Source organism: Phodopus roborovskii, unplaced genomic scaffold, assembly GCF_943737965.1.
Source record: "Phodopus roborovskii unplaced genomic scaffold, PHOROB, whole genome shotgun sequence".
In the NCBI taxonomy this organism is placed as follows: domain Eukaryota; kingdom Metazoa; phylum Chordata; class Mammalia; order Rodentia; family Cricetidae; genus Phodopus; species Phodopus roborovskii.
Window position 1 is genome coordinate 33,873,542 of NW_026126418.1, and position 22,545 is coordinate 33,896,086.

Genomic DNA, 22,545 nt, shown 5'->3' on the forward strand with positions numbered 1-22,545 from the left:
ATGACAGAGGAGGTTTACTGGGTTTTAGGCACAGCGAAGGAATGGGAGACAGAGGACCATGATGGATTTGGTAAGGCTGATGCTTAGTAACTAGCTCTGATGGGGAGTGGAAGCTAGTTTGTGGCTTTTGCCTACTTGCAAGTGGGACTAGTCCCACCATAGCTGACTTAAAGCTGCAGCTCTGACACCACCAAATACTTTGATGGGAGGTGAACAGTCAGTGCTCAGGGAGACATACGCTGGATCCTCTAGCCCACTGAATGAAATACTTACAAAGGACACCTTCATTTAATTTGGCTCATTTGTGCTGACTTGGGGAAGAGGGCTCAGATGGCATAGGAAAAAATTTCTTTTACTTGAATTGAGAATGAATCAAATATTTAAGAGGTATAAAATATTTTTCCATCTATAATATTAGATCCTTTTAAAATAATCTTACTTCTAAGTACAAATAGAAGAGTCTAATAGGCACAGCTGTAAAGTAATAGTCCTCTATAGACGGGGTTCAGGTCTCCACATGCATGACCTTCTCTCAGGAGACCCTTGGAGACCTCTCCTGCTTTGCTCCCTCACCTCTTTATCAAGCTTCATCACCCATTCATTCCACAAATTTGACAGAACCCTTGGCCTGGGCTACATACAGCTCCAGAGGCTTTAGGACTCAACCCAGCGCACAGGGCCTTGTCTCTCTTACCTGTTCTTTGCAGGAAGGCCCCATGCTCTCTCTTTCTTGTGGTGTTGCCATTTATGTCCACAAGCTTGCTTCCTCTCTAGGAATATTTCAGCCAGGAAGATTGCCCAAAGAACCCTATCAGTGATGTGTCCTTGCCCTTGATTGAGATCTCTCTTTACCTTCAGGGGCAGATGTCCCCTTCAGTTCGAATCTGGGTTCTCCTGATAGTTCCACATTTCCTCCCCATCGTGCAGTCTATTAATGTAGCCGTCTATCAGATACTTTTTTTGAATGCGTCTGTATTAACAATGTGTGAGGTACATGTATTGTGAACTTACCATTTATAAATTTCTACCGATTGGGCATAATTATTTTATATTGTCATAATATATACATACATTTTCAAAACCTTTAGAAAGAAGGCTTATTTATTTATTTTATATATACAAGTGCTCTATCTGCATGTATGACCTTATGCCAGAAGAAGGTATTAGATCCCACTCTGGATGGTTGCGAGCCACCATGTGGTTGCTGGGAATTGAACCTAGGTCCTCTGGAAGAGCAACCAGTGCTCTTAACTACTGAGCTATCCCTCCAACCCCCTCTCAAATATATGACCCAATTGGCTTTGAGCTCTCAGTCTTCCTGCTTCAGTTACGAAGGGGCTGGGGCATCAGTGAGCATCGCTGTACACAGCTTATAAAACTGCCTACTTATGTAACTTCTGTCTAGATATATTTTATGCTTAAATTACTTAAGAGTCATTTAATGAACTTATCCTGACTATAAGAATATATAATTTGAGGGCTGGAGAGATGATGGCTCAATGGTTAGGAGCAATGGTTGCTCTTCCAGAGGACCTGAGTTCAATTTCCAGCACTCCCATGGCAGCTCATAACTGTCTGTAACCCCAGTTCCAGGGGATCAGATACCCTCACACAGACAAAACACCAGTGCACATAAAATAAATAAATTTTAAAAAATATATAATTTGTTGTATACAATTTGGGGAAGGACAGAGGTAGAAACATCAATTATATAATCTATATAATCTCACAACCTACACTAGTTATTAACTTTTGAGATCATATACACCTTTTACTTACTATAACATAGTATGAAAATTCTACCATTACCCTTTGTAGCTTTTTTTTTTTTTTTTTTTTTTTTGATACAGGATTTCTTTGTGTAGCTTTGGGGCCTGTCCTGGAACTCCCTCTGTAGATCAGGCTGGCTTCAAAATTACAGTGATCTGCCTGTCTCTGCCTCCTGAGTGCTGGAACTAAGGGCATGCACCACCACTGACCAGCCCCTTTGGTAGTTTTTGAAGGCATGAGTTTAGATGATGCCTGGCATTCCATTTTTAAGACAAGCTAGTTTTCCTGATTACTGGAAGAGGCTTCTTTAGAAGTTGGTGAATGTTATTGTTATCATAAACTAAAAGAAGGCAAGAACTGTAGAAGCCACAAGCAAAATATCACTGAAGTAACATGCTTATATATGTGCTGTGGTAGTCACCATTAAAAATGGCTTAAAAACCAACTCAGTTGGCATAAAGGTCAATGATGGCTGTAGACAATGTAGTCCAGTAGTCTGGTACTCAAAGCAATCCTCCTGTCTCAACCTTTCAAGTTCTGGGGTTAAAGATGTGAGCTACCTTGCCTGTCTGGCTTGAGTTTCTTTTTAGAGTTTACGAGGAACTGAACTCTGAATTAAAGTCCTGGAATTGGCAGGAGTCACCCAGTGATTCTAACCTTGTTGTTAATAGATGGGAAAGTTGAAATAAAGATTTTTGTATTTACATGCTGGCATTAATGTCAGGTCTCTTAACTTCCTTCCTGCTCTGTGTTCTTTATGATACAATCTTCAGACTAAGCTTACTCTTAAAACACAGAAAGAGGGGCTGAAGTAGAGTGCTTGCCTAGTATGTATGAAGCACTAACTAGGCTTCATGCCCAGCATACACAAGACCCAACAGTCAGAAGAGTGTATATTTATTTACATGTCATATACGGTCATAGGTATGCAACCAAGAATATGGATGGTGTATGTCCATACAAAGACTTGTACATGAATGTTCATAGAAGTATTGTAGCAAAAAGGGGGAAAAGCAAAGTCCATCAACAGTTGAAGGGATAAAGTACTATATATCCATACAAGAAGATGCAACCATGTGGCTATTAAAATAATTACGTTCAGAGAAACAAGACAGAAAAAACACTGTACACTTCATCTAAAATTCAAGAAAATTCCAATTACTTTGTAGCACAGATATGGTTCCTCGGGGGATGGGAATGAAGCAGGGAGGTAGCCTCAAAGGGATAGGAAGAGGGGAGTTGGGAGGACAGTATCTACCAATAGTCAGCACTGATTGTACAGGGGGCTTCAGAGCTGTCTACAGTGAGCCCATTCTACTTCATGAAAGTTGTTCAGTCTGTGACAGCTCTTAGGTTTCAAAGGCCGATTGTGACTAAAAACACACGAATCTGAAGCACAGGAACACTCCAATGACTTCTGGAGATAACTGACAACCAAGGCTCTATTCTAGGATGATAGTTTATCTGAAGAAAACATTACTATGAGAAATGCAAAGTCATAAAAATAAAAAATAGAAATGACATTTTTGTCCCCCTGGTAATCATGTCATTTCCTTATGCTGGCGCAGTTGCTCTATAGCGCAATCTTTTTAGTGTTCTATTCAATTTGGTTGTTTAAAGAGAGCAATAACCTTGTTGTATTTTTCCTGGACTACTAGACTGTTCTTTTATGAACAAGATGGCCAATCGCTGGTATGTGTACGTGGGTGTATAGAAAGCTACGCTCTATCTATAAATTTTAGCAAATGCTGTAATTTGTTTTGTGAATTTGTCATCAATACTCAACAGCGGCACTAGGAACTGGAAATTTCTAGAAACCATACCTTCTTGAAGAAGAACACTATGCCCCCCCCATGTGAATTTAGTAGTCAAAATTTCCTATTTAGATTTTCCACTTCTGTGAAAACAAAGACCAGCTTCTACCACACACACACATACACTCGGGGCATCCCACCGGTAGGATTTCCCAATTCTTTTGGTAGATTATTTTTAAGGAAACTTGAATTTTCCTAGGTCTTTTATTCTGTAACGACCCGTTCTGCAGACGGGTAAGCGCACGCCGAGCTTTTTTTTTTTTTTTTTTTCCTTTCCCGGAGGGGCAAGAGGCAACTCTCAACTTTTCAGTTCCATTTTGAGACTCCCGAGCTGGGCGGGCGAGCGAGAGCAGAGGCGTCTCGGGCAGGCTGGGTGTGGGGCGCGCGTCGGAGCAGGCGCGCCGCGGCGAGGGGGAGGCAGGTGGCAGCGGGGGCGCGCCTCCCTCCGGCCGGCCCCGCGCACGCGACTCGCCGCCCCGCGCCGCGGGCCCCGCGCCTCCCTGCGCGCTCGCGCCCTCCCCGCCCTCGCCCCGCCCGGGCAGGGCCGTCCCCCTCCCCCTCCCCTCCCCCTGCCGGCCCCGCGGCCGCCGCCGCCGCCGCTACCGGAGGCGCTGGAGCCTCGCGATAGTGTTTGCCTTGGCGGCGCGTGACGCCGCCGCCGCCGCCGCCTGTAACTGATGCAGAGGTTACCCCGCCGCCTCAGCCGCCACCCACCGCCCGCCGCTGCCCGGGCGACGCCGGGGCCCGACGCACTGCAGAGGTGCCGGCAGGTTCCGCCCGCGGAAGTGGCCTCGGCCGGCGCGCCGGTCCGCGCTCCGTCCGCGCTCCGGCTCCAGCTCCGGCTCCGGCCCCGGCCCCGCGGCCCCGCGCCTCCCCTCAGCGCTGCCCTCCCTGCCTGCCCTCCGCCCGGCGCGCTCCCCCGGCGGCGCGGCGCTCCCCTCCCAGCCCTCGCGCCCGCGCTCGCCCTCAGCGCGGCCCCCGCCATGACGGAGGCGGGTGCCGGTGCCGCCGCCGTCGCAGGGGGGGAGTCGGGCTCCCAGAAAGTAGCTTGATGAGTGTCCAAAGTAGCAGTGGAAGTTTGGAGGGGCCGCCATCTTGGTCCCGGCTCTCCACGTCTCCAACCCCGGGCTCGGCGGCGGCGGCCAGGTCCCTGCTGAATCACACGCCGCCATCCGGGAGGCCCAGGGAAGGTAAGCGGCGCCGCGCCCTCCCGCGGGCTCCCTCGGCCCGCCGCGACCCCGGGCTGGGGTGGGGGGTGGCGGTTCGCGGGCGGGAGGCCTGCCCTTGCTCCCTGAGCCTCCCGGCCTCGGGGCTCGGGTGGGCTTGCCCTCGCGGTGCAGCCTTGGCGCGCGAGCCCCCTCCCCTAGCCCGCACTCCTCCCATAGAGGCGGTCCCCCGCGCGGCGAGCCGGCCTGCCCGGGACCGGGAGGATGCCCCTCGCCCGCCTCGGGAATGCTCCGGGCTGACTCGGATCCGACTCGGATCCCCAACGCGGCCCCTAGAGCGATTCCAACGGTAGAGCGACTCGTGGGCAAGGCTGCCCGAGCCACCACCTCCAGATGGTTGCAACTTTCCTTCCTTCGCCATCGACTCCTGGGCGTTCGCGCGTTCTGCTTGTGGGTGCAAGAAAGCACGCGTTCTTCTCCGCCAGGGGTTTTGGGTTTTTGTGGGAAATTCCTGCGTGAAGGTTTCTGCAAAACACGCACGGAGATCGGTTACAATTGTTTTCTAAGTTTTCTGGCTTCTTGCATGCAAGTGTTCTGCCACCAGATGTAGCAGTCACACAGCTAAGCTAGTAAGGCACCTAGAGCTTTTGACTGAAATTTGAACTTGCTGCATTTAACTTTAAGTATACTGCATAAAATGGAATTTGGGAGAACACTCGTTTTACCAGGGAAGAATAAATGTGCATCGGATCTATTTTAACTCGCTTTTGTCTGGAAAATGCGTAGCCGTATTCATTAGCTATTGGTACATGGGTTGTTCGCTCCCAGTTGTCTCAGACAAGGAGATTATCGGTACCTTTAAAAAAAAAGAAAAGAAAAGAAAAGAAAACGTTTGGAAGTCCAGCAGTTTAGTGAACCTTGTAAAGAAATTCAGAGCTTCGATTTATGTAGGAGTCGACAGGATTAATATATTTTGAGAATATTTCTATATTTATTATCCAGTGCCTAGATAATTGTTAATCAAATGTTTCGTGCCCGGATCCAGTGGTTCAGGCATAGCATTCTTTGTCATTTTGTTCCCGTGAGCATGTGTGAAAGTGACAATAGGCTCAAAGATTGACATGAATATGCTCTAGAAAATTCATGGGAAGGTTTGATTTATGGCATCCATTAAACACACCGACTACATTGACAGACATTTTCCCCTTTCATCGCACCCCGACTCTGATTTTTCATTGATAGACGATAAACCTTATTTATTGAATGACTAAAATTTAATACATCTAATTTTTCTTTCTGCACTTGAAAATGTGTAAGCTTTTATATACATGTGTGAACTTGAATATTTGCAAGTAAATGGGTTAAAATGTGTTTTGTGACTAGGGCAGTTGGTGCTTGTAGCACATTTCCACTTAGTTTCCTTAAGACGCCTAATGGTTGATAGAGTGAGCTTTGAAAGACTATCTTGGTTTCTAAAGTACTAGACCTTTGAAAAATAATTCCTCATTCATTTTTCACGTGTTTATTGAGCCATTACTTTGAGCCAGGACATGCATTAGATAATCTGCTGAGGGCATGGTGTTGGTTTAACAGTTGTCATCTGTTATCAGTACTAGGAATTTGGCAGCCACCAAATTCAGATGGAGTTTCTGAGGAAGGCCAGCTCTAGCCAGACTTCTCATCTATGTGTGCTGTTCTGTACCACTCCTGATGTCGAAAGATTTCGAGTGGCTGGACGTATTTAGCTTAAACTTCCAAATATCCAGGCCCCTCCTTCCTGACAGTGTAGTTTGTGGTAGAATTTTTTTGGTTTTTGTTGTTGTTAACCTAAAAATAAGGAGTATCAGTTAATATTTGAAATCATAGGATATGGTTTTGTAAACGTTATGACTGACACCAAATTTTCCTTCCTTTTGCCCTTCTCTCCCCTCCCCTCCCTTCCTCTTCCCCTCTCCTTATCCTCCACTCTCCTCCCCTTCTCTCCCCTCCCTTCCCGTTTCTATAAAGTGGGCAAGTGCTGTCCCACAGGACTACACCCCAGCCCCCAAATTATAAGGTTATTTATCGTGGGACATTTCTTTTTTATTAACCAGCATGCAAATCAAAACTCTATCCATTTTTGAGGCTTGGAACTATATTCTTAGAGTTTACCAGTCAATTGGATGAAAATGAAGACGTTTATCATTGGGTTTTTGTTATCACAAATGTTGCACGTCTTGCAGGTATATATTGTTAATACGCTGAATAAACTGATTAAGTTTGAGAACTGTTGGCTTCAAGTGAACACCAGTAAGAAATGACGATGGAACTTGATTCAAAATATTGAGTGAATGTATTAAGAATTAATACCAGCTTTGATGTTTGAAAACCTGAACCAAATTAACTTTGAATCACAGAAAAAAATGTGAAGCTCAAAAAAGCTGTTTAGGCACATGTATGTTTGTGAACTTTTTGTCAGTGAATTTTTAAATCTTTATTTAATGTGTATGCGTGTTTTGTCTGTGTTTATATATTACCATATGCATGCCTAGGACCAGTGGAGGTCAGAGGAAAGTTTTGTGTCCCTTGGAACTGGAGTTAAAGATGGTTGTGAGCTGCTATGTGGTGCTCTGTGAGAGCAGCAAGTGTTCTTAACCGCTAAGCCATATCTTGAGCCCCTGGTGAGCTTCTTTTCAGCAAATTAAACTTTGAAAGTGGTTAAAGATATGTCACACATGTCTGTAAAAGTTATTTTGAAGTTTTGACATATTTGACTCCAAAAATCTAAAAAAGGTAATCTGATTATCTTTAATGTTATATATTTGGCTGTCTTCCTATCTTCCTTGCTGTAATTCCCATTATCATATTCATGTAGTTTTATTTGATTTGCAGAAATAATATAGATAAATTTAGGAATCTGTTAGCTCTTCAGGATTTTTATGATAAAAACAGGATAGGCTGTTTTTTTTTTTTTTTTTTTTTTTGGCTCTGAGTTCCAAAGTTTTTTCCTTATTAATTTAGAAGGTTTCTCATAGGTGCTTAGCAGGGTTTCTGTTAGAACTTTTGAACCTGTACTCTCCAACCCATTTTGTTTTCTATAACATTGCTATTAAGGGGTGGAGAGTTAAGACTTTAGTTGGGTATGGTGGCACCTACCTTTAATCCTAGCACTCTGGCAGCAGAGGCAAGAGATCTTTGAGTCTATAAAGTGAGTTCTAGGACACCCAGGGCTATATCAAGAGACCCTGTCTTAACAACAAAAGAAAAAGGGAAAAAAAGAAGGGTGAAGTATTCAAGTAAACTTCAGAATCTAGTAACCCAATGTCTTACCAGCTAAATAAGCAGACTTCAATTTTATTCCATGTCTCTTTGCATGTTAACATGGTCACTTTTTAAATTCATTATTGTTAAGAATCAGGGATTGATTATTCGGAGTACCTTTTCCTCATCCATCTTGCTAGTTATGAGTAACTTTACCGTTTTGTGAATAGTGATGGGCAGCATCACAGAGCTACTAAGTTTAGCTGCTTTCAGACAAACTTCCATGTTTGAAGACTGCAGTCCTTAGAATAACAAGTGTTTTAACTTCAGCTGCTTGAGTACCTGTAGGGAGATGCTGAGAATAAGGTGTGGGCTTGTAATTCCTGGAAATCACTAGCTAGAGGACAGGGTTGTGGATGTTTTAGGGTTCTACCTCAGGAGCCATTGTGTGTGCCATTTACATATTAGCAGAGCAAGGGAAAAGAAAACCCAGGATAGAGGTGTGCAAACCTGAGAGATGATATACTTTTACAAACTTTTTGGTCTCGGGCCCCTTTATTCTGATAAACATCACTAAAGACCCCAAAGATTTCTTTTTATGTTAATTATTAATGTTTGCTGTGTTAAAACGGATAATTTCAAAAGTGCTCATGTTAAGTGAAATTTTTGTGTGAAAATAGTGCTGAAATGAAAAATTAGTATAGTGGTATTGTTTAAAATGTTTTTATAGGATTTTTTTTTTTTTTAACTTATTGGAAGAGTAGCTGGATTTTGCTTCTGGCCTGTTGCCCTGTTGTGATATGTTTTGATTGAGGTGTATGAAGTACTTAGTCTTTCTAAAATAACTGTTCTCTGCTACTACTCTGAAATCAGCAAGTGGCAGGGTTTTTAAAAGGCTACTGGTAATGTGGAAGTACTCTGTACTCCCAGAAGAGCCACAGAAAGTCAATGGTGACTAACAAGTAGAGACATGGGGGCATGGATTTCAAAAACATTAGTGGGAATAGACTCATTCTCCTGGTTAAGAGAGCAGAGCTGATTTAGCAGGAGAGTAAGTTGAATGTAGATTTTGGACAAGAACCTAAGACCATGTAGCTGCTATGCTCCCAAGCTTGCCCAACAGTGGGAAGACGTGTCTAACTCTGGGACATTTTGCAGGGGGTGGGTATGTGGAAATACATTTAGTAGACTCTTAGATTGGGTGCTCTTGGATTTAACAAGTTAGGGTTCCATCTAGTTTAAAAATAGACACATTCTGACATTTTGTTAAGAATCCCTAAAAGAGAAAAAAAATCCTTAAATACAGTTAAATTGTACTTATATATTCATGAATGCTTTGGACATTCTCAAATCAGTAATATGAAACTATTGTTGGTTTTATTCTTCTGCATTTTGTTGTGATTTTCCTCTGAGGGTTTTGTGGAGTTGACAGGATCATTCTTGTTGAAATTTTGCTAAGTTCCCTGTAAATATAATAAGCTTTGAAGACAATTAGAAATCTGAGTACTGCTGATGGTATAGTTTAGTTGAGTATAATACACTGAGCACAGGATTTTAAAATACTTTGGGGGGGCCAGTTTTCAATTTTGAAAGAGAAATTATCAATATAGCCCAGTTTATGCTTTTCTAATGTTTTTGAAGGTATAGTCAGAAATGAGGAAAATATTTAAATTAATCTCTCTTGAATTAAACAATGCACATTAAATATAACCTGGATATAAAATAAAATCAAGAATTTTAATTTCATATATTCTGAGGATTGTACTTGTGTAATATCACAGCAGTTCATTTTTTAATCTTATATGGAACATAATCTCTGTCTTGAACTTTTAGGTGTTGGGATGTTAGGCATAGATGTTCATGTGTAGCTGTCAGTGTGAAGAGGTCAGGGCAGGCATGCACGCACCTGTGTGTACAGAAGCCAGGGTGTCCAGTTTGTCAGTTAGAGTTACTGGCCTTTTTAGGGTACCTAGCTTGTGTGGGTGCTGGGAGCTAAACTTTGGTCCCAACTACTTAGCAAGTGCTATTAACTTATCAGCCACCTCTTTAACCCTCTTAACCTTGCTGAGGTCAGTTTAGTAAATGTAGTGACTCCTCTAGCTTGGCTTTAACTTAAAGGTCCAATTTTTTAAATACATGATTCTTTGAATAAATACTTTAGATTTGTAACATGGAAGTTTAGAATAGTAGTGTATTTTTTTTTTGTTTGTTTATTTGTGGCTTTTGGTTTGTTTGTTTTGAGACAGGATCTCATGGAGCTGGTACTGGCCCCAAAGGAGCTGTGTAGCCAAGGATTAGCTTTGAACTGGGTTACCAGTGTGCTGCTATTCCTGGTTAAATCGATAGTGTTCTGAGTGGAAGAAGTGTGGTACAGATGTGGTGACTGTAGTCTCGTATTTGCTGTTAATTAGCTGTGTGACTTTGAATAAGTTGCTTATCTTGGTGCTTCAGCATAAAATGAGGATCACAGTGCAACAAGGCCCTGTGGGAGCGATCTAGTTCATATCTTTCATTTTTCAGTTGAGGGAATGGCAGATCATTTGCCTAGGCTTTCACTGTAAGAGAGTTGAGATCAAAATTTAGATTTCTTACTTTTAGGTTTGTGTTTTTTCTCTTACACTTTGCAATAGCTTTTTAAATATAAAACTGGGATAGTGAGGCGCTCAGGGGGGGGATTAGAGGCACTGATATGCCTCTTCAAAAATTCTTGTGAAGAATAAATGTATACATATGCAGTCTCACCATTGAGATACACGGTGGGACCCTATCTTAAGTAAAAACAAAGACTCTACAGGCTAAGATGTGAGATGAGAGTTCAAGGCCAGACTGAGCCATGCAGTGAGTACCTTAGCTTGTTTGGGTGGGTCATTGTTTTTAAAAATGACATATATTAAAGCACTTGGGAATATGCTAAAAGTTATGTAAGTAAATATGTAAGGAAGACAATGAGTTGGTTGTACCTCAGAAAGTATTTCTGGAGTGTCTCTCAATCTGTACCCTGAGTTTGCCTCCAGGTTAGAAGGTGGCATGAATAATAATAAAATAGTTTGTATCTGTCCATACTAATTCATTTAGCCTCATAACATAGTTCTGTTAGATTACTCTAGTTTTACAGGTGAGAACATTGAAGCAGAGATGTAAAGGCATGTGCCCAGTGGCAGGCTGGGATTCACAGTAATGCTTTGGGTTATAATCACTAGGCTTAGTGCCTAAAAGGTGGAAATATTGTTTTGAGTAATTCCATTGGTTCCTTCCCTCCCCTGTTTTAATTACAAAGCCGTCTTTTTGAGAATTGTTCAATTTACAGATAAACTTTTGTTAATTGTTTTGGCATGGCTTTTACACGTGCACGAAAACCAAAGCTAATCTTACATGGCATTGTTTTAGAAAGGTAAATTGAGAGCCTTCATGGAAGATGTTAGAGCTACAGTAGTGGAAGATCTCTTTGTGTTTGATAATCTAATTTGGAGTTTAATTTATTATATTTTGGCCTTATAAACCCACTAGGGCTATAGCAGATAAACATTTGAACAAAGCCCTTTCATTGTAAAGGAAAGGGAGCAGTCTCCTGTGAAGGCTGTGTAATCTGGTGGCAGAGGCTCTGGACAAAGCTGTAATGCTTTGTGGCAGATATTTGACGTTCATTTTATTTTGTTTTGCTTTTTGAGACAGTTTTTCTGTATTGCTTTGGAGCCTGTCCTGGAACTCACTCTGTAGACCAGACTGGCCTCAAACTCACAGAGATCTCCTGCCTCTGCCTCCCTAGTGCTGGGATTAAAGGTGTGTGCCACCAATGCCTGTCGACTTTTATTAATACTCACTGTGGGCAGAGAAAAGCTTGACGAGAAATTTGGGCCATCTACAAATTATTAAAAAAAAAACATGTAAGTTTTAGTTCTAACTTTTCTTGGCAAATTATTGCCAAAATTCTTTGGCAAATCTACTGAGAGGCAGAGAGGTTGAATGGGTGGATAGAAATGAAAAGACTGGGGTAGATGTATCTATTGAGCAACTCCAGGGTTAACCCTCCAGTAGAGGGTTAACTTTGAATTCAGTCTTCCCTGTGTAGCTTCATCATTAGGTCTGGTATTTGGTGACTTTCAAAAAGGCAAATTCTTCTTGTACTTAAATAAATGTTACAGTCTTCCAGATTCATTGCAAAGCCAAATAAATAGTTTTCTTAAATGACTTACATGTTTGTTTCTTATTATCTTAAGTGGTTCTACACAGTTTTCTAAATCTGTACCTAGCCTGAGAAACCAATTAGCTGGAGAAAACACCACGCTGCCTTTAGCTTTAAATTCTGAAGCCTTGTCTGAGAAGTGCCGGTATTAAGTGCAATTTCATGGTTTCCTACTCACAGTGTGTGCTTCCCTTTTGATGATAAATGTAGTGCCACTGGGGAAGGTCAGAGAGGTTTGTGTGAAGCTAATAATAACCATCCTGTCTTAGGAGACCAAAGGCATGTGTGGCTTTTGTTTTGTTTTTCACCAATAGTGTTTATCTCTTAAAATACTTTTTTTTCCTGTAAAGAAGTGTTTTGGTAAATATTACTGTAATTGGTCAAGTTTGTATACTTTTAAAAATGACTTAATTTACTTAAAGATATCAGTGCTTCTCAGTGTTCTGGGCTCTTGGTAAGTCATAGCTCATTTACTTGTGACAGTCACAGGAAGTGAATGCTGTTAATATCCCTGTTTACAGATGAGGAGATCTGTAGAGAGGTTCAGAGAAATGAAGAATGAAACTCTCTCTCCCTGTCCTAGTACACAGAGAGGCTCAGCAGTGCTGAGTCTCAAACTGGACTACCCTGAGTGAAGTACAGGACTTAATGGTCGCATGTCTGACGGTGCTGCTTCCTTTAGCAGATAGACTGGGCAGACAGCTGTTCTTCCCAAGCTAGTGTGGCAGTCATGCTGTTACAGGTTTGTTTTGTTTTGAGACTGGCCTGGAACTTGCTATGTAGATGAGTCTAGCCTTGAACTCAGAGAGATCTGCCTGCCTCTACCTCCAGAGCCCCGGGGTTAAGGATGTGTTCCTGTTAATTTTTTTGTTCTGTTTTGTTTTGTTGTTTATTTTAGAGGCTGACTTTGAATCCTTTGTGCTTTAGCTTTTAAGTAGTAGGATTATAGGCATATGCCACATTCCCAGCTTAGTCATGATTTTTTTGGCTACTTGTGTTCATAATGTTAACAGCTTTATTCATGCAACTGGGAATTGTGTGGAGGAGTGTGTGGAGTGACTCTGGAAGCAACTAGATTCAAGAGCTCAGATATTATCTGTGGCTCTCTCTGTTTCCATTTCTGGATTTTTCTAGCTTCTTGCTTCTGGAATCCCAGGCATTTACCTGTAGCTTAGCAACCACAAATGAAATACAACTTTTCCTTTGTAATGTTCACATGTCAGATTTTGGTTACTGCTCATCTATTTGAATTCCCACTTCCTTGACCCTTCTAGGGCCTAGGAAGTAAGACACAGGAATGGTAGCCAATAAGGTTCTAGATAGGGTAAGAAAGCTATAACAGTTACTCTCTTGAGATCAAATGGATGGAGTGAGGTACACATTTTTCCTGAGGAAGAGATAAGAAAACACCTAATATAGGCGTTTAATGTGATTATTTCTTTTTTAGCTTGTTATTTTGTGGCTATTAAAGACAGTGATATAATGACAGGGTAAATTTAAAATTTTTAGGAGACTGGATTTAAATCAGTGGGTTTTTGGTAAATTGCCAAATTCTTCATTGTCCTTTAGTTTCTGTGCTTGCAGTGTACAAATGAGATGGACCTGTGTTTATAAGTTAGGGTAGGGTTTAGTGCATCCTAGAATATCAAGTTTAAGTACTAGTAATATATGTCTTGCACTTAACCAGAGTTGCCCACTCAAGACTGTACAAGTATATGATTCAATTTATCAGTGCTCTGTTAGTGTTGCTCCAGGCATTTCTTACTCTCTTTTAGACTCCATTTTATAATTTTAAGAATTAATAAATGACAACATACTGCAAACTCCCAGCCTATCCTGCTTGTCCCAGTATTCCTATTTGATAGCTTCACAGTTATGTATCACATAATGACTTGATCAAGGACAGATCATAATAGTATGCCACCCCTTAATATTGTGTTGCCTATTCCTCCTTATCTATGTAACTACTCTGATGTTTGTATTGAGACTCAAATGGCCCAAGGTGTACATTTCTTAGAACATGTCCTATATTAAGTGGTATATGAATATATATATATATATATATACATATATATATATATATACTTTTTGAATGTTGATACTATGTGTGAAAAGTATTTTCATGTAGAAAGTTAATATAAGATAATGGTTTTAAACATACTTTGTGCTGAATCTGAGTACCAGTTATGGTTTTAGCACTTACTGTAGTTTCTTTTAACATTTGTAAATAATTCTTAGTATGTGCATTGGTATTTTGCTCATATGTATGTCTATATGAAGGTGTCACATCCCCTGTAACTGTAGCCATAGACAGTTGTGAGCTGTCATGTGGTGCTGGGACTTGAACCCAAGTCCTCTGGAAGATCAACCTGTACTCTTAACCTCTGAGCCATCTCACCAGCCCCACTGTAATTTCTTAAATTTAACTAATTTATAGATTTCCTCCCTCTATCCTCCCCTTCCCTCCAGGCAGGGTCTTTAGTAGTCTAGTCTGGCCTCAAGTTCATGGCCAGCATGGGTCAGCCTCTCAAGTGTTAGGATACAGGTAGGTATGCACCAATCATGCCTAGCAGTTCCTGTAGTCTTTTTGTTTTTTGTGCCAGAATTGGCACTTTTTTCTTCTTCTTTTGGGTTTTCAAAGGATTTCTCTGTAGCTCTGGCTGTCCTGGAACTCACTCTGTAGACCAGGCTGGCCTCTAACTAAGAAATCTACCTGCCCCTGCCTCCTGAATTCTGATATAAAGGTGTGTACCACCATTGCTTGGCCAGAATTGGTACTTTTAAGCAAATTAGACTTTAGAAACATATGAAGAGATTTGGACCCAGTATCCATCCATATACATTTTTTTTTGTTTTGTTTTGTTTTCATCAGACAGCTTGCATTAGTTCTTATTCACTTGGCTTCCCTCCTCTCATTTTTCCTCTGTGAGGAAGCTGGTCTGGATCCTGCAGACTTAGTACTGCGCAGCCTGCTTCCAGGTACCTCATACCCTTTGGGTCTCCTTTACTTTTCTGCTTTGGGCCTGGGATGAATTCTGCCTCTGTACACCAGGAAATCCTGGAGAGGTGTGTCCTGGAACTGAGGGGGTGGAGGGATTGGGGAGAGGGGGTAGCGTACAATCCAGAGGACAACTTCTGGGAGTTTTTTCCTGCTTTGCACCCTTCTTCTCCTGTGCAAGTGCTTAGTGAACTCCAGGCTAGTTGGCCCCTGAGGTTCTGGGCACTTTAGTCACTGACTCCCATGTCGCTGTGAAGTGCTGACGTTACAGATAGACTTTTTAATGTGAGTTCCAGGGCTTGAACATGGCTCATTAGGCTTGTGTAACAAGCACCTTTATCTGCAGAGCCAGATGTATAGGTTTTAAATTCATCCCGAAAGTAGTTTTCAAACTGGAGCCTAGTTCCGAGAAATAAAGATGCACCCTGGTCAGTCCTGTGCTTGAGGAACTCGGCTGCATCTTGTGAGGAAGAAGGTGAGCTGAATAGTGTGAGTTAACAGCTTTGACTTATAAACATGGATTAGTATGTAATTGTGGTACATGTTATATTGAGCTGCTAAAGTTGTCAATGATTTGGTTGTTTGAAGTAAACTTAAGCAAAAGAAATGAGTAGGATGTAGGGTTGGGTATTGCTTAGAATATGACTGCTGGAGAGTGCTAGGAGCTGGGGATTAAGGAAGCACAGACCCTTTCAAGTGAGGTATGTTAAATCCTTTAAAGCTGAGTGGGGAGGATGGTAATTGAACTTCTGTCACAGCGGTCTGAACACAGTGCCCTCTAGAGAAGGGAAGTTTACTTGCTATTAAGATTGGCCGGTGATGGCATACATCCTTTAGTCCAGGTAGATCTCTGTGAGTTTGAGGCCAGCATGGTCTACAAAACAAGTTCCAGGACAGCTAGAGATGTTAACACAGGGAAACCTTGTCTTGAAAAACAAACAAACGAAAACAGATTATCTTGTTTCAGTAGATCTGGACCACTAGTGAGATTGGGTTTAAATGATATTTGTATTAAAATCCTATTTTTTTTAGCATCTGTATCTCAGAAATTGGAGTAAATGATAGTGATGTCATACCTTGCTATAGCAGATGGAAACAATTCCTCATGTTTTTCCTTTTAGATACTTGTATATTTTCCATTGTATAAAGCATTATACCCTTATTGAATTCAGTGCCATTTTTTCCTTGTGACATTTTTAAGTGTTTAAGCCCTTAAAATTTGTTGGCCTCTAAAGTTCAAATACTCTTACTGTAATTCAGTTCACTGTTTCTAAAGTTGTGTAGTGTGATATTTTTCAGAAAAAGTATAACCTACAGAAATGCTCACAAAGATGCTCAGTGAGTGACCCGTGTAACTGCTACTCTAAAAGAAATAAAAGCCCTCCTTCCACTAGGTCTTCTCTGCATTGTTCTGACATAGTTAAGGTGGGGTTTGAACATCATACAAATACACTCACATAGTATACAATTCAAGTCCAGCTCATTCCCATCAATATTTATCTGTGTAAATTCTTGATTTATTTCTCAAGTATTTGCATGAGAATACTGTGATTTTTATATACTCTGTATTCTTCTTGATTATTACTAGTCATGGTCCTTCTTTTAGAAGAGTATGTATTTGTGGTACTCCTGGGCAAATTCACATGCTAAGCAAAGTAGGCTACTGCTGAACTATACCTGCAGCTCCAGGCTGGTCTTGAACTCAGAGACCTGCCTGCCTCTGATACCTAGTGCTGGGATTAAAGGTGTGACTTCACAGATGGGCTTCCTATAGTGTTCTTAGGAACATGTTTATACTGTCCTATTCATGCACTGTTAATGGCTGCTCTGCTTAGTATATACCTGCCAACAGAGTTACTGGATTATATGCTGTGTGTTTGGCTTTAGAAGTTCCTGCTAGTTTTCTAAAGTGGTTTTCACTGTTTCACATTTCCATGATTAGTGTATGAGATCTCCTCCTACTGGTTAGCATTCCCACCAACAACTGGTATTGCCAGTTGATTCACTGTAACTATTCTAATGGATGTGGGGTGTTATTTCTTTGTGGTTTTAATTTTCATTTAATTTTTTAAAAAAATTGTTGGCTTTTTGAGACAGGATTTCTCTGGGTAACAGCCCTAGCTGTTCTGGAACTTGTTTTGTAGACTTGCTGGCCTCGATTGAACTCACTGAGATAAACCTGCCTCTGCCTCCCAAGTGCTGGGATTAAAGGCTAATTGTCATTATTGTTTTGTGTGTGTGTTTTCCATTTTCATTGTGGTGTGTGTGTGTGTGTGTGTTGTATTCTTGCATGTATGTGGGGGTACACCTTACCCATTATAACCTAGAGTTCTCCAATATAGCAGCTCTTACTAGCCAGCTTGCTCTGGGAATCCCCTGTCTCTAGAGGTCTTCCCAGGCTTGAGTTACAGGTTAGCCGCTGGGGGATCTGACTCCAGTCCTCATGCTTGCATGCTGATCACCTCCAGCACCTTAACTACTGGTGTTGTCCTTTTAGGGGGTATTTGAATGGGACAGAGGATATGACTTCCATGCTAGGTCACTCATTCAGAATGTTGGAGGCCCTGGGTTTGATTTTGAGTGTATATGTGCACATGTAAGCGTGTGTGTGTGAGAGAGAGAGAGAGAGAGAAAGAGAGAGAGAAAGGGGGGGGGGAGAGGGAGAGAGAGGAATTCTTATATTTTGGAGATTCTTAAAAAGTTTATTCTTTGACAGTTTCATGTATTTGGAGTATTCCTTCCTAACCCTTCCCTTACCCTTTCCACTTCATCTAAAAACTCATTTAAAAATTTTACTTTTATTAATACTTACTTGATATGTTTGAATATTTATGTGTGTGCATGTTCAACCCAGCATACTTGTGACGGTCAGAGGACAGCTGTGGGAATAGATAGGTCTCTACCACCCATACGGGTTTCCCTGGCTAAAGTCAGGTCATCAGGCTTGGTGGCAAAGCACCTTAACCTGCTGAACCATGAAGCATTTCCCTCCTAATTTGTGCCTTTGTTTTTATCTTTATGGTGTTTAAGAAGACTTTTTGTAAATTTATGAAAATGTTTCCTATCATTTTAATGTAGTCATTTGTAGCTATAAAATTTCTTCAACAAATGAGTTTGATTCATGTAACAAATTCTGATGTTTTCTTTATTTTTATTCATCTCTATTTTGCCTGATTTCTTTTGACCCATTGGTTGTTTAAAGAGTATGTTTATTTCCAGGGGACTGTGAATTCCCCAAAGTGCTTTCTGTAACTGTGACCAGTTCTAATTTAATTCCACTGTTGTGGAACTTTTGTTGTTGTTGTTGTTTATAGAATATATGATCTGTTGGGAGTGTTTGTCCTGGTTGTTTTGTCAACTTGACACAAGCTAGGGTCATCTGGAAGAGGGAACTTCAGTTGAGAAAATGCCTCCTTAAGATGGCCTGTAGACAAGGCTGTAGGTATTTTCTTGATGATTGATGATTGACGTGCAAAGCCCAGCTCACTGTGGTCAGTGCTGTCCCTGGGCAGGTGGTCCTGGGATGTATAAGAAAGTTGTGAAGAGACCAAGCCACAAACTTCTACCACTGTGTACTTTATCATGCCTTGTCTGTCATGATGGACTGCCCTCAAACCATTAACCAAAATAAAGCATTGACAACCCCCTGCCCCCAGGGTACCCTAACTCTAGTTGTCCTAGAACTGTGTACATCAGGCTGACCTCAAACTCACAGATATCTGCCTGTCTTTGCCCACTGTGCCCAGCTTATCACTCCCTAAGTTACTTCTTGTTAAGTATTTGGTGACAGTTACGAGAAAAATAACTAACACATACTTCTTTGGTTTTTCTGTACATTTGTTTGTTAATTCTTGAAGGTCCAGTATTGAAGTCTTGAGTTATTGCTTTTATTCTTTCTTTTAATTCTGTGGGTTTTATCATACGTATTTGAGGGTTTCATGTTAAATGTTAAAGGAGGATGCATGTTAAATGTTAAATCTTCCAGCTAGAATGACTCCATAATTGCTGTAAGGTATTCCTTGCCTCTAACATTTAAATGTTGTGAAGAGTTGTATGACTGGTAGTAGTGTGTTTTGTAATTGTTTGCAAGTTATGCCTTTTCTATCCATTTGCTCCATCCACTTTGTAGTTTTGAGTTGAAAGTGTCTTCTTTAGAGTGTTTTAGTTGGGTCTTGTTCTTTTTAGTCTGACAGTCTTTTCCTCTTGATTGTATCATTTAAGCTATTCATATTTAGGGTTATTTACATATTTTGGCTTATGTCTAACATTTTGCTTTTTTTGTTTGTTGTGTGTCCCTTGTTAATTCATTTCTTTACTGGTTTAGCATTAAATGAATGTGTTAATTTAAAGATTTTCTTTAGTGAACCCCCTAGGATTTATATTGTGCATTGTAGTGTATCAGAACCTTTACATAATATCCTTTCTCCCCACATTTGTTATATGTATTAACCTTATATGATTGGTTATAATTATTCATATGGTTTTGTTGCTTTTCAAAGAAATCAAGCTAAGAATTCATTTATAATTTATTATACTAGGTTTATTACTGCTTAAGATTTTTTCTTATGTTCATTTCTTTGAATATATTTGACTTGTTATTCTGTATCATTTCCGTACTTCAGTAAAGTTTGTTCCTATATTACTTTTGTTTGTTGTACTGTTTCAGTCTTATGTGATTCAGGCTATCTTGAACTCATTTCATGGTGTAGCTAAGATAACTTTGAACTGATCTTCCTGATTCTGTATCTCCCAGGTGATAGGACTACGGGCATGTGCCACCACTTACATATGTCAAGGATCTAACAACATAATTGTGTACATTTGCTGTTTAAATCAGATGATGAAGTTGAACTTCTACAGTGGTCTGTGTGATAACCTTTCCCAGCACTCATGCCTTTTCATGGTGGCTTGAATTACTCTCTGTATAGCTAGCACAGACTCATACCCTGCCAGCTTCAGGCCACTACTCACCCTCTAGAAATTTTAAATTCTAGTTATTTTGTACGTATACTTCAGAATTCTAGTTTTTAAATAATTCTGTCTTTTTGTTGCTGTTTTTCATGTGAGGAAGTGATGTTATATAAAACATTCCTTTAAGTCTTTCAACATTCTTTCTTTCCTTTGAGTAGCTTGGCTGCTTTGAACTCTTTGTTTAACCCAATACTTGGGCCATCTCTCTGTTGAGTAGAGAGAGCTTAACACTTTCCTTTTTATTTGAATGCCTTACAGTGATTTTATTGAAAATTGAAAACTTTTTGAGTTTTGAACACTCTGTGTATTGATATCTCAGCCCTGGAATTGTTGCTGTTTACCTGCTCATCTGTTGGTGTGCTTGGCTGGAGTGGTTTTTTGTGCGGTACAGTCTGTGAAGTTGCTTCTTAGATGATGCTCTTCTGGGTATGTGCACAGGCCTGGTAACTGAGATGGTTGCTGTGTGGTGTCATGTCTTCCCCCACCCCCTCCCTTGATTAGCTCTTGATATCTTCTTTTAGTTTTTAGCTAAGTTACTTTTGTTGCTGGCTTGCTCAGCTGTCAGCTTCTACTAATTACTCTGTTTTCATCAACATCTCAGGGCTTAAATTGCTCCACAGTCTGACCCAATTAAAGTCAGGCCTTTTGGCAGAAGCCAAGCACTGCCAGGCTTTTATATTATAGCTGGGTTTACCCCAAGAGAACTCTTTACTACCTCTCTTTGCAGAGACTTACTACAGTTCTCTTGTTAAACTGACAGCTGCTCTTGAGTTTTCATTTTGCTGCTACTGTCATTGAACTGCCAGTTTTCTTTCACCTGTTCACTCTAAAGCTCTCCAAAGATTACTTTTAATAGTTCCCTTAGGGATGAGCTTCCCCAGTTCCTTTGAAATAAAGGTGCCGTGTGTGGCATTTCAGTGTCTTGTGGTTTTATGCATCACCACCTCAAACCTGTGCCTCCCTTTAGTGAAACCAGAGTGGCAGCAGGGGAAGTGCCACCATGGCAGTAGGACCAGGGCACTCCTGTGGATTCGGTAACCCTGTTCTCAGCCTACCTCTCACAGAAAAACAAAGTACAGCAACAAACTTTGTCCTACTAGTGAGTGTTTAGAGCCCAGGATTGTTGCTGTGTGCTCTACTGTATCGGAAGTAGAATTTCTCCGTCCAAGTGGGAATTGATTGGAGGAAGGAGCCCCATCCTTCTGATCCTTGTCTGTCTGGACTTGGCAGCATGAAGCTGGCCAGGAGGGCAAGGTGGTAAGAGATTCCAGCAGCCTTCCCTTCCTACAGGGGACAGTAGCTGGGACCTTTCTTCTATAGGACTTTCACTGAGTCAGTAAGTGTCATAGGTGGTTTCTCATCTCACCTTAATCAAACAGGATTTTGTCACAGTTCTGTGATGTTTTAGAGAGGTGATTTTCTGAGTTTCTGAAGTCACACCGAAGTGTCTTCATCTGTGTTGTTGTGATTGATTTGTGTGTGTTGTGATGTAAGGGTAGGCTTTATTTCCGTGGGGCCATTCTGTAATACCAGCCCTGCTGCTCTTCATAGTGCTACTTGCTTTATGCATGGCAAGTCTGTACCCAGCTGTTACCCTGACTGTGTTGTTTGTTCTTGTGTGAGTACCATATGTCTTAATGTAGCTCCATGATAAACTTGATGGCTACTAAAATACTTTCCTGCTTTTTGGTACGCAGAATTCTAAAGCTGATGCCAGTTTTGTTTTTTGATTATTGACTTGAGTATGAATCTAGATATGCTGCGGGGGGGATTTTGTGATTGTTACTGATTAGTAGACTTTTAAAAATTGACATGAAAGCAGAATTGAGAGGCAGCAATAGAGGTCGAGAAAGTTAGTCTTTTCTCCTTTGCCCATGTTTAATTTTGAAACAGGGTCATCCTCTATAGCTGAGGCTGGTCTCAAACTGGCTTGGGAAGATTTACCTGTATGAAGTAGAACTATAGATGATCCACAGAAGGTGAGTCCAACCTCAGTTGGTATATTTATGGAACTGGGGACCTCAGGCCTGAGGTATGCCAACATTCTGAGTGAATGTGGAAGCAAAATTTCCTCTACATTGATTACCTTTTGTGCCGTTGTAATCAGAATACCTGTGCAAGGTTTCAGAAGATTAACGTTCATCAGAGCAGAGCGGCTGTGCATGTAGAGTATGGCAGCTGCTGCTCCTACCAGGTGGGCCTAAAGACTCCATAGCCTTTTGCTGGAGTTTGATGAGCATATGAGCATTAGTGGGGCATTTCTGATTCACCCTGTAACATCTCTTGTGGCAGCTTGACAGAGATATAATCTAGTTGCCATTGATATCATATGTGTGAACCTCTAAGCAAAGAACCTTGTGATAATTTGTTAGTGTGGCAATAGGAAATTTGTACTGCTTCCGA

General features: G+C 41.2%; 1 protein-coding gene across 3 annotated transcripts in view; it reads left to right on the forward strand.

The window, feature by feature from the left end:
* Positions 1 to 4,464: 4,464 nt before the first annotated feature.
* The window catches only part of Tlk1 (tousled like kinase 1), a 103,822-nt gene continuing 85,741 nt past the window's right edge, over positions 4,465 to 22,545 (forward strand). For all 3 annotated transcript variants that reach the window (XM_051184507.1, XM_051184509.1, XM_051184508.1), the window contains exon 1: positions 4,465 to 4,774. In XM_051184507.1, the coding sequence (XP_051040464.1) occupies positions 4,636 to 4,774 (139 nt within the window). In that variant the 5' untranslated portion in view covers positions 4,465 to 4,635. The remainder of the gene's footprint in view (positions 4,775 to 22,545) is intronic.